This window comes from Hemitrygon akajei, chromosome 3, assembly GCF_048418815.1.
Source record: "Hemitrygon akajei chromosome 3, sHemAka1.3, whole genome shotgun sequence".
Taxonomy (NCBI): Eukaryota; Metazoa; Chordata; class Chondrichthyes; order Myliobatiformes; family Dasyatidae; genus Hemitrygon; species Hemitrygon akajei.
In genome coordinates, this window is record NC_133126.1 from 31693415 (window position 1) to 31711625 (window position 18211).

General features: G+C 47.4%; 1 protein-coding gene across 1 annotated transcript in view; it reads right to left on the bottom strand.

Annotated features, from left to right (window-relative positions):
- tgfb3 (transforming growth factor, beta 3) overlaps window positions 1–17645 on the bottom strand; it is a 30600-nt gene extending 12955 nt beyond the window's left edge. The window contains exons 1-3 of the mRNA XM_073039485.1: window positions 16985–17645; window positions 2896–3056; window positions 2219–2348 (exon numbers count right to left, since the gene is read on the bottom strand). Coding sequence (XP_072895586.1) covers window positions 2219–2348; window positions 2896–3056; window positions 16985–17333 — 640 coding nt within the window. The 5' untranslated portion in view covers window positions 17334–17645. The remainder of the gene's footprint in view (window positions 1–2218; window positions 2349–2895; window positions 3057–16984) is intronic.
- Window positions 17646–18211: the final 566 nt, after the last annotated feature.

The following is an 18211-nucleotide window of genomic DNA, read 5'->3' on the forward strand; positions in this document are numbered from 1 at the left end:
GAGTGGCCTTATTGTAGCAGTAAGAGGAGGCCGTAGAACACACGTTGGAATGGGGATGGGGATTGGAAGTAAAATGGTTGGCCACCAGGACGTCAGAAAGGGGATAGACGAGGTAGGGCATTGGAAGGTCCCATATGACAAGCTGATCGGGAAGGTTAGGTCATATTGGATCTGGGGGAGCTAGCAAGGTGGATTCAGAATTGGGTCGATGGTAGGAAGTAGAGGGTGACAGTTGAAGTTCAATTCTCCGACTGGAGGCCTGTGACTTGTGGGGTGTCTGCTATTCATTATTTATGTAAATAACTTGGATGTGAATGTATACGTTTGCTGCTGATTCTAAATTAGGGGGTCTTGTTGATGGTGAAGCAGGTTACAATCTATTACAAAGAGATATTTGATCAGTTAGTGAAGTGGGCTGAGGAATGGCAAATGGATTTCAACTTGGGTAGGTATGAGGTGATGCATTTTGGACATTCAAAGCAGGGTATACAATCACATCATGGCATTTACAAGCACTGTGGAATGGGGAACAGGAAGTTCAAGCACACAGTTCACTGAAAGTGGCCATGCAAGTAGACAGAAAGGTAAAGAAGGCTTTTAGCATGCTGGCCTTCATCAGTCAGGGCCTCAAGTTTAGGAGTAGGGACATAATGTTGCAGTTATACAAGTTGCTGATGAGCCTGCATTTGAAGTATTTTGTATTGATTTCGTCACCCTGCTATAGACAAGATATCAAACTGGAGAGGGTGCAGAAGAGACTTACAAGGATGCTGCCTGGACTAGAGGGCCTGAGCTATAGGGAGAAATTGGCCACGCTGGATATTCATTCCCTGCAGTGCAGAGAATGAAGGGTAACATCATAGAAGTTTATAAAATTGTGAAGAGTATGTTTTCTCCATTCCTGGAACTATAGGGCACAAAACTATAGAGTCCAAAGCTGTAGGGGACATATACAAGGTAAGAGGAAAGAAATTTAAGGGACCTGAGAGGTAACTTCCCTACACAGACGGTGAGTACCTGGAAGAGCTTCCAGAGGAAGAAGTTGAGGCAGATACAATTGCAACATTCAAGAGGCATTTGGGTAGGATATAGAGGAGAGGGATTTGGAGGGTTATGGGCCAAATATGGGCAAGTGGGACTAGCAGGGAGGATGTTGTGGTTGGAATGGGCCACCTGAACCAAGTGGGCCTGTTTTTGTGCTGTATTACTCTATGACTTCATATAAAGTTGAACACAAAATTCTCCACAATCCATGACAAATTCACAATGCAATCCCATGAAGCTAACTGATACCTAACATTGTCCAAACAGAGGTCACATGGATGCGGCATCACTGAACACAGTTGAAGGCTTCACATTACACATGGACACTGAAAAACCACTGGCTTCCATCAAGTTCCAATCGTGATTTAAACTCATCACATCTCCCATACAATGTGGCTCCAGGAGAATCCACCATCATCACCTTTCCACATTGCGGAAATGCAACACAGTACAACATAAACCTCAAACCAAGGCCGCTGAACCATAGCCAACAAGCACAGACCAAGGATAACGTAAAGATAACACACAAATCATCTCAGTGTCATTGATTCCAGACCTTGGTTTACAAAGTGGTCCCCACAGCAGACAAACTGCACAATGGCCAATTGCACTGCAGGCCCCTGTGCTCAGAGCACAGGGTGACCCCAGGCTGCTGTCATCCCCACACTGACCACTGCCTGAAGCTCCTTGCTGACCATCTGATGGGTTCAGCTCTCAGTGTTCACCATTTCCCCAACTAGTAATGGGTCACATCATCTGTTCCCCATACTCTCTCCCCACAACTGTCCCCCACATCTTCCTCCCCAACCTAGTCTACCTTTACCCTTCGCCCCACACACTCCCCTTACTGTATCTGCCCCACCTTCTACGCTCACCCACATTCTCCCCACTCCCCCTCTCCACACACCCCAACCTCTCTCTCTGACACCACTCCCATCTCCTAACAAATTTTCAACATCTCCCACCCACTCTTTCCTTAGCTAATTTTCCCCATCCCCAACTCTCAACACTTCTCACCCCCTCTCCCCTGCATGCCTCCCCCCTCATCCCCTCTCCCACACCTCACACACATCTCTCTCCCTACACCCCTTCCCTCAACCCGCACCTCTCCACCCATCACTGTGCTCGGCCCCATCCCAAAGTTTGGCAGGTGTAGCTCCCATGTGATCCTCACCTCTGTTGATAAGCCATTCCTTCACGCTCTCAGTGACATCAAAGGAGACCCATTCGCTGAAGCCCTTGGTAAGGACCACCTTCCCTGCAATGTACCGCTGCTTGGTGATGTGGTCATCTGGCTTGAGGATCTGACAGGGAACAAGTGTAACTGATCTGTTCATATGTATGCCCTCACACACAGTCCCTACACCTCACACGTGGTTCATACCCTGTGCACAGTTCATACACCCCACGTGGGGCCCTCCATCTGCCCCATACTGCGCACCCCCTGTCAGATCACCTTACCCCTATAAGCCAGTTCCATAACCAGTGTTAATCCATCCCTCTGCCCAGCACCAGTCCCAGACCCCTCCCCAGACATGCAATGGGACAGGCAGCAAGCAGTGGGATCCTCCCACTCTGGGGAGAGAGGGGTGAGGGGTCAGGTTTAGGTGAAGGTGGTGGGGGGAAAGAGTGGAGAAGGTACAGATGGAGGGAGGAGGAATCTGGAGGTGGAGGGAGACAAGAAGGGAGGGAAGATGTACATTGAGTTGAGTAAGAAGAAGCGGGTACAGATGGAGGGAGAGACAAGAAGGGAGAAGGTGCAGATGGAGGGCAAGGTGACAGAGGGAGGGAAGCTGGTGACAGGGGGTGAGGGGAGACAGGGTATGTGGCTCCAGCCAACACAGTCTGTACCTGATAGACTTCAATCCTCTGCTCGTTCCGTTTGGCACTGATGTTTGGCACACGCAGCGCACGGAATTCTGCTCGGAAGAGATTGGAAACGTTCTTCTCCATGGAAGATACATTGAAACGGAAAACTTTGGACGTAATGCCACGACACGAACTGACATCATCTGGAAAACACATCAGGTCCATGTTACAGTACAGCTCAGGGTCAGGACAATAGGTTACAGGTGTGGGAATCTGTAGAGTAATAGATACCCAGTCCACAATAATGGCTGGGATCAAACCCAGGGTTTGAGCTGGGGTTTTAAATGCCCAGTAACAGATCCCCAGGAGTGGGTTACAGGCTGGGATCTAATCCAGGAGTTCAGGGGGTTGATGTAGAAGGTTGGCTGAGGAAGGAATATGATACTGTTGCCTGAGGTGCTGTGTACAAGAATTGGGATCTCATATTGTAGTTGTATGATGCCTTGGTTAGGCTGCAGTTGCGAGCTGTTTTGTTGTCACACAGTAGGAATGGGGTGATTAGCCACAGAAAAGATGCACAAGGGTGTTACTGGGACTAGAGGGCTTCTGTTACAAGGGAAGACTGGACAGGTTGTGACTGTCTTCCTTGTAGACTCAGAGGCTAAGGAGTGACCTTACAGAATCCTGTAATATAATGAGACAGGATACGGTGTCTAAAGTAAGAGAGCATAGGTTTAAGGTGAGTGAGGAGGTTTAAAGGGGATCCAAGGGATAACATTTTCACACTGAGTAGTTGGTATTTGGAATGAGCTGCCAAAGGAGATGATGGTGACAGGAACCTTCTGGACAGACACCAGAGGAATCTTGATCAGTTAGGTAAGTGGGCTGAGAAATAGCAAATACATTTAACTCAGAATAGTGTGAGGTGTCAAATCAATGCAGGAGTTTTATAGTAAATAGTAGTGCCCCTGGGAGTGATGTGGAAGAGAGGGACCTAGAAGTTCAGATATATACCTACATTAGACTATAGTGACTACAGCTTGGCTTTCAATATTATAATTCCAAGCAAACTTGTCATCAAACTGGGAGATCTGGGAGTCAGAAGTTTCAAAGATTCAAGGTACTTTTATTATCAAAGCATGTTTGCAGTATACAACTCTGAGATTTGTCCTCCCACAAGCTGCCACAAAGTAAAGAAACACCATGAAACCCGTTCAAAGAAAACACAAAACATCCAATGCATGAAAAAAAGAACAAATCAAGCAAACAGCAAAAAATCAAGTGAATAACACACAGAATATTAAACATCAAACCACAGAGTCTTTGAAATGGTCTACAAATGTTCAGTTTCAGTTCAATTTAGCACTGTGTTGGTCATTGACTGCAGGTTGCAGAGCCAGTCCATGGCGAAGCACCCCAATCAAAATCACGCAGAATAACTATTTAAAAAAAGAGAGAAACCAGAAACACATGTAACATGAACCACAGAGTTCCCTCTGAAACTGGATCCTTGACTTCCTGACCAACAAACCACAATTATTTGCAACACTGGTGCTCCACAAGGCTGCAGCTTCTGCATTCCCTGTACACTCATGACTGCATAGCCAAATTCTGCGCTAAATCCAGCTACAAGTTTGCAGATAATACCACTGAAATACAGTGGGCTGTATTTCAAATAATGATGAGGCTCGAGTACAGGGAGGAGATAGCGACCCTAGTGACATCGTGTCATAACAGTAACCTTTCCCTCAACATTAGCAAAACAAAAAAATGGGTGGTTCACATGCTCATCAATGATCCTGAGGTCAAAAAGGTTGAAAGCTTCAAGTTCCTAGGAGTGAACATCACTGATATCTTGTCCTGGTCCAACCACATAGATACCATGGTCAAAAAGGCTCACCAACAACCTTCTCCTTCAAGAGGTTAAAGAAATTCAGCATAGCCCCAGCAACTCTCACCAATTTTCATAGAAAGATCTGATGCATCGCGGTTTGGAAGGCAACTGCTCTGAGCATAATCACAAGAAAGTGCAGAGAATTTTGGACACAGCTCAACACATCAGGGAAACCAGCCTCCCCTCCATGGATAGTTTACAGTTCAGAAAAGCAGCCAACATAGTCAAAGTCCCCACCCATCCTGGGCATTCTCCCTTTTCTCCTTTCCCATTGAGCAGAAGATACAAAAGTCTGAAAACATGCACCAACAAGCTCAAAGACAGTTTTTGCCACACTGTTATTGAACAGGTCCCTTGTACAATAAGATCAGCTCTTGACCTCACAATCCACCCTGTTATGATCTTGCATCTTATTGTTCACCTGTACTGTCTCTGTAGTTGTTACACTTTATTCTGCATTCTGTTATTGCTTTACCTTGTACTATTTCAATGCACTGTGTAATAAACAGTGTGCAAGACAAGCTTTTCACTGTATCTTAGTACATGTGACAATAATAATAATAATAATAATAATAATAATAATGATAAATCAACTAATAGGTTTTATTGATTGAGCTGCCAGAGGAAATGTTGGGGCAGGTAGATTAACAACGTGAAAAAATAACAGTTGGACAAATAAATGGATTGGGAAAGGTTTAGAAGGTTATAGACCTAACACTGGCAAATGGAACTAGCTTGAATGGGGCACCTTGGTTGGCATGGACCTGTTGAGATGAATGGCCTGTTTCTGTGCTGTACTGGTCTAAATGGAATTAGTATAAATAGTCAAGGTGGTCAGCACAGACTTATTGGACTGAATGGCCTGTTTCTGTGCTGTATAACTCTGTGACTCAATACAATGAATATGGTGGATTAATAATGAAAACCAAGTAGAGAGCCAATGGATTAAACAAAGATTTAGCAGCAGACTTCACTACAGAGGCCACAGTAGCATCCCCGATACTATAGTTAGTCTGGCAGTGGGAAGTAGGGGACATCACCAGGGCCATGGGGACTGAGTGAACTGTGAACTGACAGGTGTCTGGCTTCACAACAACTTCATCCAAGGAGTTTAAATGATGAGACCATTGCCATGGTTAATGCCTTGGATTTTATTTTTCCAAAATTCACTGCATAAGGAAAGTTAACAGGATTGGAGAGCCGTAAATATTCTGGCTCTGTGGGAAAGGAGAACGGGAAATGGTTCAGAGCCCAGCCAAACCCCTTGACAGAGGGAAAGTATTAAACACAAAAGATTTTGCAGATACTGGAAACCCAGAATAACATATAAAATTTGATAGGATCTCAGCAAGCCAGGCAGCATCTATAGAGGGGAGTAAAGAGTTGACATTTGAGGCCATGACTTCATCAGGACTGGAAAGGAAGGGGGCAGAGGCCAGAATAAGAATGTGGGGAAGAGGAACAGGTACAAACCAGCAGGTGACAGGAAAATGTTCAAAGTTGTGAATGAAGATGCAGTGACTTCCCTTTGAAGTGTCACAGTAATGAGGCCACGCTCATTTTACACAGAACATAAAACAGAGCAGGAAAGCCTCTCCTCCCCATATCTGCCAAACACGCCAACCCAAACTTAAGATTCAAGATCATTTATCACACGTACGTTGAAATATAGAGACAGTGTCAGTGCACCACAGCACAGAAACAGGCCTTCAGCCCATCTAGTCTGTGCCAACCTGTTATTCTGCCTGTCCCATGCACCATAACCCTGCCATCCATATGCTTATCTAACCTTGTCTTAAATATTGCAGTTAAGTTGCATCCACCATTTGCACTGGCTGCTCATTCCACACTCACGCAACCCTGAGTGAAGAAGTTCCCTCTCAGGTTCCCCCTTAAATATTTCACCTTTTTCCCTTAACCCATGACCTCTAGTTCTAGTCTCACCCAACTTCAACAAAACTCTTTTGTGCAGGTTGGTGACCGGTACTGCAAACAATACTCCAAATTTGGTCTTATTCAATTTAATTATAACACCCCAACTCCTGAACTCAACAATTAGATTTATGAAGGCCAATTATCCAAAAGCTCTCTTTATGACCCTATCTAGCTGCAATGCCACTTTCAAGGAATTATGGATCTGTAGTGCTAAATCCCTCTGTTCTACTACATTCCTCAGTGCCCTACCATTCACTGTCTAAATCCTACCATGGTTTGTCCTGCCAAAGTTCCACACTTCATACTGGTCTGCATCAAATTCCATCTGCCATTCTTCCTGCTGGTCTAGGACCTACTACAGCATTCCTTGCAATCCACTATACTTCCGATTTTGAGGTCATTTGAAAATTTGCTGATCCAGTTTACATATAATGAAGTACCTCATTTCTATCAAATCAAATCAGCAAGGATTGCTTAAGGCAAGTGTCGCCACATTTCTGGCACCAACATAGCATGTCCACAACTCACTAACCATAACTGTAACTCTTTGGAATGTGAGAGGAAACCAGAGCAAATGAAGAAAACCCATGCGGTCACATACAAGCTGCTTACAAACAGCAGCAGGAATTGAACCCCTATTGCGGTGTAAAGTACCACGTTATCATGCCTCTACCACACAGCATAACACATGGTAACAATACTGTGTGTTATTATAGAACTTCTAAGAACACCACCAGCCAGAGGTGAGATTTTGCAGACAGCATACAGGAGAATGCTTATAAGTTGATGTTTTGACCTTTTAGCCCACAACCAGAAGTACAACAGAAATAGAACAGGCTGTTGAAGTGCATGAGTGATCCTACAGTCAACAAAGTCAATGGACCTTATCCCAAACACAAGTACAGCACCTGGAAGGTGCTGGGCGGGCTCTACTGTGACAAAAATAGTAGTTGCCAGGAAGACCAGTAAAGACCGAAGTGCTGGGAGAATGAACCCCACTCCTTCAAGTTCTCCTGGACTAGGTACAATCGCTGGAGAAGCAGACAGCAGGCCTCAGAGTTCAGTTGCTTTATCAGAGAGAGTTGTGGGACTGCTGTGGACAGAGAAGTGGTTCACCCCAACTCTCCTGATGCCGTGCTCTAGCCCGAGGGTTTATCTTCCTGTGTTATCCAGATGGCAGTACTTGGGTAAGGGAAAAGGCAGCAACAGCTGTTTTATGGTAAGCTTATGTTGGATAAATATGGAAGTCTTGTCTCATTCCTGCACGACCTCTCCCCCCACCGCAACCTGGAACACCCAGCTTTGCAGTACAGACTGCTCTACCCTTCACAGGATGCTCCGCCACCTTCATGACTGCAGTCTCCAGCTCACCTCATGTAGACATCAAGCTACCATTTGAGGAACTGGGTGCCGTAACCACAGCCATGAAACAGCACACCCCAACATCGCTGGGCACCTCAACCAGGCTCGCCTGAAGAAGTCTCTGCCCAGCTCCCATTGACCAAGGATCTGGAACTGCTGCAGTGTGCCTATGGCCACAACAGGCCTAAAGCAAATGCAGTCTCACTGGCTCTCCACTCGGCCTTGGACCACCTGGACAATAGCAATATCTACGTCAGGCTGTTGTTTATTGATTACAGCTCAGCATTCAAGACCAGCATCCCCTCAGAACTAATCAACATGCTTCAAAACTTGGGCCTCTGTTGCTTCCTCTCCAGTTGGATCCTTGACTTCCAAATTAGGAGAAGACAGTCAGTGCTGATCAGAAATAACTTCTCCTCCTCATTGACAATCTACACAGGTGCACCTCAAGGATGCGTGCTTCGTCCATTGTTCCACTCTCTTCACACTTATCACTGTATCACTAGGCGCAGTTCATACGTTATCTATAAATTTATCATTTGACACAACTGTTGGTGGCAACCATGAAGATGAGGTGTACAGATCAGCTGGTTGAGCGGTGTTACAACAACAACCTTGCGCTCAACATCAGTAAAGCCAAGGAATTGATTGTGGACTTCAGGAAGGGCAAGTTGGGAGAACACCTACCAGTCCTTACTGAGGGATCAGCAGCTTCAAGTTCCCGGGTGTCAACATCTCTGAAGGTCTATTCTGGGCCAAACGTATTAATGCAATTATAAACAAGGCACATTAGCAGCTGTATTTATTAGGAGTTTGAAGAGATCTGTATGTCACAAAAAACTCTAGCAAATTTCTGCAGATGTACTGTGGAGAGCATTCTGACTCATTGCATCAACCCCTGGTATGGAGGCTCCAATGCACAGGATTGGAAAAAGTTGCAGAGCCAGCTCCATGGGCACTAGTCTCCTCAACATTGCGGACATCTTCAAAAGGTTACATCCATCATAAGGGCCCTAATCTTTCATCAGGGAGGAGGTACAAGAACCTGAAGATACACCTTCAATGTTTTAGGAACAACTTTTTCCCCTCACTTTTTTTGCTTTCTTTTGCACTACTTACTTAATTTATATATCTTTTTCTTATTGCAATTTGTAGTTTATTTTATTATGTACTGCACTACACAGCTGCCACAAAATCTTACAACATATACCAGTGATATTAAACCTGATTCTGATCTATGTACCTATCTGAATGTCTCTTAAAAATGCCTAATGCATCTGCCAACACTGGCAGTGCATTCCACGCACCCGCCACTGTGTAAAAAAATACTACCTCTGACATCCCCCCCTATACTTTCCTCCAATCACCTTAAAATTATAGCCCCTCATATTACCAAGAACACATTAGTTTTGAAAAATCACAAGGAGACTTGAATAGGTATGAGGCAGAGGTTGGCAAATGGCTTTCAATCCAGATAAATGTGAACTACAGCTCTATAAAACCCTGATTAGATCACACTTGGAATATTGTGTTTACTTCTGGTTGCCTCATTTTAGGAAGGATGAAGAAGCTTCAGAAGAGGTGCCAGAGGGGATTTGCTGTCTGGATCAGAGTATGTCTTATGAGGATAGATCCTCCATGACCTGGATCAACATGTTGACGTCGCGTGGAGGCTTCCATGCTTCAAGGACTTCACCAGGTGATGCCATCTCAGGGCCACCCAGGTTGGAATGGCTGTGGGCAAGATGCCAGACTAAGATCCAGCCCTGGCTCCTGAATGGACAGACTCATGTCTGGCCCTCCCAGGCCACACTTCAGTTAGAAGTGTGAATGCCATACGAAACAACAACATGAGGATAAATTGAGCAAGGAGTGAAGGAGGATGAAAGGTGACTTGATGGAAGTGTACAAGATTGATAAGAAGCCTAGATTGAGTGGGTAGCTAGAGATTTTTCCCAGGGCGAAAATAGCTAAAAACCAGAGGATGCTTGTTTAAGGTGAGTGGAGGAAAGTTTAGCAGAGATGTTACAAGTAGTTTTTGCCTGTACAAAAAGAGTGTTGGGTGCCTGGAATGCACTGCTGGAGATGGTGGTAGAGGCAGATACTTCAGAGACATTTAAGACTTAGATAGCCACATGGATGAAAGACAAATGGTGGGCTATATAAAGAATGGAAGGATTAGATTGATCTTGGAGTATGTCAAAAGGTTGGCCCAACATTGTGGGCTGAAGTGCCTGTACTGTTCTATGAGGGATTGCATTTTGGGAGATCAAACCAGGGTAGGCCTTATACAGTGAGTGTTACAGAACAGATGGACCTAGGTATACAATGCATAGTGCACTGAAAGTGGTGTCACAAATAGGTCAGGTGGTTAAAAAAAGGTATTTGGCACACTGGTCTTCATCAGTCAGGGTATTTAGTACAGTAAGTATCTTGTAGCTATAAGAGACATTGGTGAGGCGGCATTTACATAGAACATAGAATAGTACAGCACAGCACAGGCCCTTCAGCCCACAATGTTGTGCTGACCCTCAAACCCTGCCTCCCATATAACCCCCTACCTTAAATTCCTCCATATACCTGTCTAGTAGTCTCTTAAACTTCACTAGTGTATCTGCCTCCACCACTGACTCAGGCAGTGCATTCCACGCACCAACCACTCTCTGAGTGAAAAACCTTCCTCTAATATCCCCCTTGAACTTCCCTCCCCTTACCTTAAAGCCATGTCCTCTTGTACTGAGCAGTGGTGCCCTGGGAAAGAGGCGCTGGTTGTCCACTCTGTCTATTCCTCTTAATATCTTGTACACCTCTATCATGTCTCCTCTCATCCTCTTTCTCTCCAAAGAGTAAAGCCCTAGCTCCCTTAATCTCTGATTATAATCCATACTCTCTAAACCAGGCAGCACCCTGGTAAATCTCCTCTGTACCCTTTCCAATACTTCCACATCCTTCCTATACTGAGGTGACCAGAACTGGACACAGTACTCCAAGTGTGGCCTAACTAGAGTTTTATAGAGCTGCATCATTACATCGTGTCTCTTAAACTCTATCCCTCGACTTATGAAAGCTAACGCCCCATAAGCTTTCTTAACTACCCTATCTACCTGTGAGGCAACTTTCAGGGATCTGTGGACATGTACCCTCAGATCCCTCTGCTCCTCCACACTACCAAGTATCCTGCCATTTACTTTATACTCTGCCTTGGAGTTTGTCCTTCCAAAGTGTACCACCTCACACTTCTCCGGGTTGAACTCCATCTGCCACTTCTCAGCCCACTTCTGCATCCTATCAATGTCTCTCTGCAATCTTTGACAATCCTCTACACTATCTACAACACCAACAACTTTTGTGTCGTCTGCAAACTTGCCAACCCACCCTTCTAACCCCACATCCAGGTCATTAATAAAAAAATCACAAAAAGTAGAGGTCCCAGAACAGATCCTTGTGGGACACCACTAGTCACAACCCTCCAATCTGAATGTACTCCCTCCACCACGACCCTCTGCTTTCTACAGGCAAGCCAATTCTGAATCCACCTGGCCAAACTTCCCTGGATCCCATGCCTTCTGACTTTCTGAATAAGTCTACCGTGTGGAACCTTGTCAAATGCCTTACTAAAATCCATGTAGATCACATCTACTACACTACCCTCATCTATATGCCTGGTCACCTCCTCAAAGAACTCTATCAGGTTTGTTAGGCATGATCTGCCCTTCACAAAACCATGCTGACTGTCCCTGATCAGACCATGATTCTCTAAATGCCCACAGATTCTATCTTTTCCAACAGCTTTCCCACCACAGACATAAGGCTCACTGCTCTATAATTACCTGGAGTATCCCTACTACCTTTTTTGAACAAGGGGACAACATTCGCCTCCCTCCAATCCTCCAGTACCATTCCCGTGGACAACGAGGACATAAAGATCCTAGCCAGAGGTTCAGCAATCTCTTCCCTTGCCTCGTGGAGCAGCCTGGGGAATATTCCATCAGGCCCCGGGGACTTATCTGTCCTAATGTATTTTAACAACTCCAACACCTCCTCTCTCTTAATATCACCATGCTCCAGAACATCAACCTCACTCATATTGTCTTCACTGTCATCAAGTTCCCTCTCACTAGTAAATACCGAAGAGAAGTATTCATTGAGGACCTCGCTCACTTCCACAGCCTCCAGGCACATCTTCCCTCCTTTATCTCTAATCAGTCCTACCTTCACTCCTGTCATCCTTTTGTTCTTCACATAATTGAAGAATGCCTTGGGGTTTTCCTTTGCCCTACTCGCCAAGGCCAATTACCCCCCGTAGAGTAACTTCTCCCTTCCTGTTCCTGGCTTCCACCCATACTGACTCAAAAGAGGATCCTGCTACATTACCCACCCTTTCTGCAGCTGTAATAGTATCCCTGACCAGTAATGACACCCCTCCTCCCCTTTTCCCCCCTCTCTATCCCCTTTAAAGCACTGAAATCCAGGAATATTGAGAATCCATTCCTGCTCTGGTGCCAGCCAAGTCTCTGTAATGGCTACTACATCATAATTCCATGTATGTATCCAAGCTCTCAGTTCATCACCTTTTAGCCCTTCTACCTTACTACCTTTATACCCTTTATTCTGCTGCTCTTTCCTCAAAGCCTCTCTATATGTTAGATCTGGCTTTACTCCATGCACTTCTTTCACTGCTGTATCGCTCTGGGTCCCATCCCCCTTGCAAATTAGTTTAAACCCTCCCGAACCATGCTAGCAAACCTACCAGCAAGGATACTGCTCCCCCCTGAGTTCAGGTGCAACCCATCCAATCTGTACAGGTCCCACCTTCCCCAGAAGAGATCCCAATGGTCCAAAAATCTAAAACCCTGTGCCCTGCACCAACTCCTCAGCCAGGCATTCAACTGCCATCTCCTCCAATTCTTACCATGACTGTCACGTAGCACTGGCAGCAATCCTGAGAACGCCACCCTTGAGGTCCTGTTCTTCAGCCTTCTGCCTAGTTCCTGAAACTCACACTTCAGGACCTCATCCCTCTTCCTGCCTATGTCATTGGTCCCAACATGTATCACGACTTCTGGTTGCTTTCCCTCTTGTACCAGGATGTCATGCACCAGGTCAGAGACATCCCGGACCCTGGCACCCAGGAGGCAACAAACCATGCGGGTTTCCTTCTCACATCCACAAAATTTCCTGTTTGCTCCCCTGACTATAGAGTCTCTAATGACAACAGCTCTCCTCTTCTCCGTCCCATCCTTCTGCACCACAGGGTCAGACTCAGTGCCAGAGGCCCTGCCACTGTGGCTCACACCTGGTCGGTCGTCCTCACCAACAGCATCCAGGACGGTAAGCTTATTATTCAGGGGAATGGCTACAGGGGTGCTCTGCACTACTTGTCTACTCTCCTTTGCTTTCCCCCCTCGGACTGTCACCCAACAACCTGCTTCCGGCAGCCTAGGTGTAACTACCTCCCTGTAGCTCTCATCTATGACTGCCTCAATCTCCCTTATGAGTCGAAGGTCATCCAGCTGCTGCTCCAGATTTCTCACAGAGTCTTCCAGATCGCCCAGCCGCATGGACTTCTGGCAGATGTGACTGTGCGGGAGAGGGGAGTTCCCCCAAGACTGCCACGTCTCACAGGAGAGGCACATCACCATCTCAGGAGTCATTGTAAAGACTAACTGTGAACAAGTTTGTCCTCCGCCTCTTCTCGTTGAAGCCTCTCAAGTCAAAGCCTCAAATCTCCACTCCTTCACTGGCCCACTCACTCACTGGCCGCTCCGCTTGAGGTAACCCTCTATTTATTTGTTAGAGCTTTTCAAACTGCTTGGTCACCTGACCTCGATTGCCCAATCAGCTGCTTTCTGCTGAGTCTGAGCTACTTTGTACTACTGTGTACAGTTTTGGTCACCCTGTTACAGGAAAGATGCTATGAAACTAGAAAGGGTTACCAGAAAAAAAATACCAGGATGTTACACACACAAAATGCTGGAAGAACTCAGCAGATCAAGCAGCATCTTTGGAAAGGACTAAAGACTTGGCATTTCTAATGAAGGGTCTTGCCCCAAAATGTTGACTCTTTATTCCTTTCCATTGATGCTGCCTGACTTGCTAAGTGCCTTCAGCATCTTGTGTGTTACTCTAGGTTTCCAGCATCTGCAGAATATCTTGTTTTACCAGGATGTTGCCAGGACTTGGGGACTTGAGTTACAAGGAGTGGTTGAGTAGACTAGAGCTTTATTCCCTGGAATGTGAGAGATTAAGGGGTGATCTGATAAAGGTATACAATATCATAAAGAGCATAGACAGGTTGAAAGCTGAGTCTTTTTCCCCCCAGTGAGGGGGGAAACAATAGGGTGTGGGTTTTTAAGGATCAGAGGTGAGAAATTGAAAAGGGACATCAGAGGCAGCTTTTTCACACAAAGAGTGGAGTGTATTTGAACTATTGGTTGATGTGGACACATTAGACCATAAGACATTGGAGCAGAACTCAGTCCATCAAGTCTGCTCTACCATTCCATCATGGCTGATATACTATCCCTCTTGATCCTATTCTCCTGCCTTTTTCCTGTAACCTCGATGCCCTGACTAATCAAGAACCTATCAATCTCCACTAATTTACACCCAGTGACTTGACCTCTAAAGCCGTCTGTGGCAATGAATTCCACAGATTCACCACCCTCTGGCTAAAGAAATTCCTCCTCATCTCCATTCTAAAGGGATGTCCTTGTATTCTGAGACTGTGCCTTCTGGCCCTAGACACCCTTACTGTGGGAAACATTCTCTCCACGTGTACTCTACCAAAGCCTGTCAATATTCGGTAGGTTTCTATAACCCCCGCCTCCCACGCAAACACACCATTCTTTTAAACTCCAGCAAGTACTAGCCCTGAAGGCACTGGACGTTCTCCAATGCCAGCACATCCGTAGATAGGGGGTCCAAAACTGTTCACGTAACTAGCAATGTTTAAAAGCTATTTCGATAAATAGACGGACATGAGAGATTTGAAGGGCTATGGCCCAAACGCGGGCAGGTGGATCTAGCTCCCGGGACAAGCAGTCGGCGTGGACCAGTTGGCCGAAAGAGTCTGCTCCCATTCTGTATGTACGGCTGCTATCTGCGCTCATCAGATACAGTTACCACAAGTAGAAAAACTTTAAAATATTCAAAAGTAGCTGTGACGAAGTGCGGCATGTTGCCTTCGGGAGGTGCCGACACGGCTGTAGTGAACTCATGCGAGAGGATCTGGGAGAGGAGTGAATCTCAACCCCTTCGCAGCAACTGCTGGTATCTTGGATAGGGGAGTCCAGGTCCTGGGGAGGCTGACCCGCAGCTCTCTCAGCAGTATGTGAGCACAGCCGCCAGCGCTTTTCAGATGTGTCCTGGTACCTGCAGGGTTGTACGGTGTGTAGATACACACATGGGGTGGGATCACGCGTGTTGGGCTCCCGTGTAACCCCATAACCAGTGGGTACGCACCCCGGTACCGAACTGGCTGGTAGATGTCACTGTCAGCTCACCCTGCTCAACTGCCATCAGGTCAGAGAGATCATGACACTACGAGACCTCGGTCTCACCCGAGTCAGCTCGCTGCCCCTCTCACTGTCCGCTCAAAGTGCCAATGTCCCCTACCTGGGTTTAGGGTGCACACGCCCCTCCGCCTGCTGCACCGCGTACCCGAGGCTCGGTGTGACTGTACTCCCTGGCTGACATACTGCCCTCCTTCCGGATGGCAGCCTGCTCCCTCTGCTGGTCACCAGCCCGCGGTGCGAGAGCCCAGCTCCGGGAGGGGGTCGCCTCCAGCCTACGGTTCTGCAACGCCTGTTCACGTACCGAGTTCTGCGTCAAACCTGTCCAGGGAACTAGCTGCGAAACTTTTCGTACTACAGACTGCACAGATGGTCACCAACAACTCAGAACTGCTACAACTGCCACACACGGTGAAGCATATTTTAATTCACCCAGGCAGAGTGTGGGATACAGATCACACGGCCCAACACACTCAGAAAAGGGGCAGAACCTTTGTCTTCACTCTATCCCGGGAAAGTGTGGCAGTCAGTGTCTGACCCGGGGTGTGTAATAAGATGATGTAAAGGAAGCTTCACCCTGTGTCTGACCCCTGGGAATGTGTGATGGGACGGTGCAGAGGGAACTTTACTCTGAGTGTGTATTGGAAACATCATTCTGTGTCTGAGTGCGTGGACGGGCACTGTAGAGAGAGCTTTACTCTGCGTTTTACCCCAGGAGTGAATTTGTAGATATTTTGTACACTTATACCAGATGTTGCCAAATATTAGCATTTGCCGCTTGGTACAGATCTACACATTAGGACAGAACCACTTCTCAGTGCCTGACACGTGCGTCACCCGGTGTGTAAACTATACCAAGCTCCAGTCGATCCCGATAATAGACCCAACACCAGAGAGATACTGACCTCCGGGCACACTTACACCTGTCTCCACCTCCCCTGCCTAGCCCTGGCCTATGCTCTCGATAGAGGCCTTTCCCTATCCCTGGGAATGCTGGGACTGTCCTGCCTCCATTTGCGCCCCACCTGCTGCTGGCAGCAGACCAGACACCGGCGGCTCTGAGGGCGGGCATTGGGGAGGGGTGAAGGAGGGGAGGGAGGGGTAGATGACCAGTTGGGAGTCCCAGCCTCAGTCTCAAACTCTCCCTACCGCGACAGCGTTATGTGAGTGTGTGTACCAACGTGAGCCAGGTGTGATGGCGCCCCTTCGGCCGGTCCCAGAGGCAGAGAGGATAGGAGAAAGGTGGGAGGTGACCAGATGGGGTTCCCTGCCTGGGTCTCAAACCCTCCCTACCCTGCTGTGTGATCAGGTGTGGGAAGGTGTGCACTGAGAACCCAGCCAGGTGTAGGAACGTCCCCTCGGCCCACCCAGAGGTGGAGAGGTGGGGATGGTGAGTTTAGAACCCTCACTTGCCACCCTCACTTACTGTCGACGGTTGGGCCGGGAATCATGTCAAACTTGTACACCTCCTTGGCGTAGTATTCGAAATCGGTGTTATGAGTCAAACAGCTCTGTTCGCGGTCCCTGCCCAACTCTTGCAGCAGCTCCCGAGTGCTGTTATACATGGCCAGGACCTGTGGCGGCACCTCGGCGGGCCCCGGCTCCTCGGGGGGGCTGGTGAACCGCAGCTTGCTCAGGATCTGCCCGCGGATCGCCTCTACGCGTTTCTTCTTCATGTGTTCAGTGTCCACCGTGGAACAGGTGGAGAGCGATCGGCTCATGGCCACCAGGTCCAAAGCGGTCAACAGCAGCAGCAGCAGCCTCCCCACACACATGATCGTCCCGGGAGCGCGGCGCGCACCCGCGCACAGATTTTCCACAACTCCGCGAACTTTCCAACAACCTTACACTACTTTCGCAAACTTTCCAGCGATTTCGCAGACTTTCCGCAAACTTTCCAGCAACTTTGCAAATTTCGCCCACGTCCCAGATGTGGTGCGAGCTCTGGCCAGCGATGACGGTTGGCTGGCTCCCGTCTGCGCCTGTCCCAGGACCGGACTCCTCCGACACCCAGCGCCGCACACAGAGCCGATCCCACTCGCTGTCTCTCGCCCTCTGCAGTCTAGCTTGATGCCTCCCACTTCCAGCCTTTTATACTCGCCGCGGTGACGTTCCGGAAGGGCCGGATCATCGAACCCGGCCGTGGGCACGGCGTCATCAGCAACGGGGCAGCCAGGAGCTGGGGAACAGCAGCCGCTCCGGCAGCAGAGGCCCAGGAAAGCAGAGACGTCCGCAGAAGTTTATATACACAGACATGAACACGCGTTAGAGGGCTACACACAAATACACATACTACACAGATACACACATCACAGCAACACACACATATACACACAATACAGGGAAAGCACAGCGAAAAACACAAATGCGCACGCACACACAATTCAGGGATATATCACAGCCCCACACACACACACACACACTACACAGAAGCTACACATACACATATAGGAGGCATCACAGTGGCGCGCGCACACACACACACACACACACACATATATATATATATATATATATATACACACACACACACACACACACACACACACACATATATATATATATATATATATACACACACACACACACACACACACACACACACACACACACACATATACAGTACATACACTACTGGGATACATCACAGCTA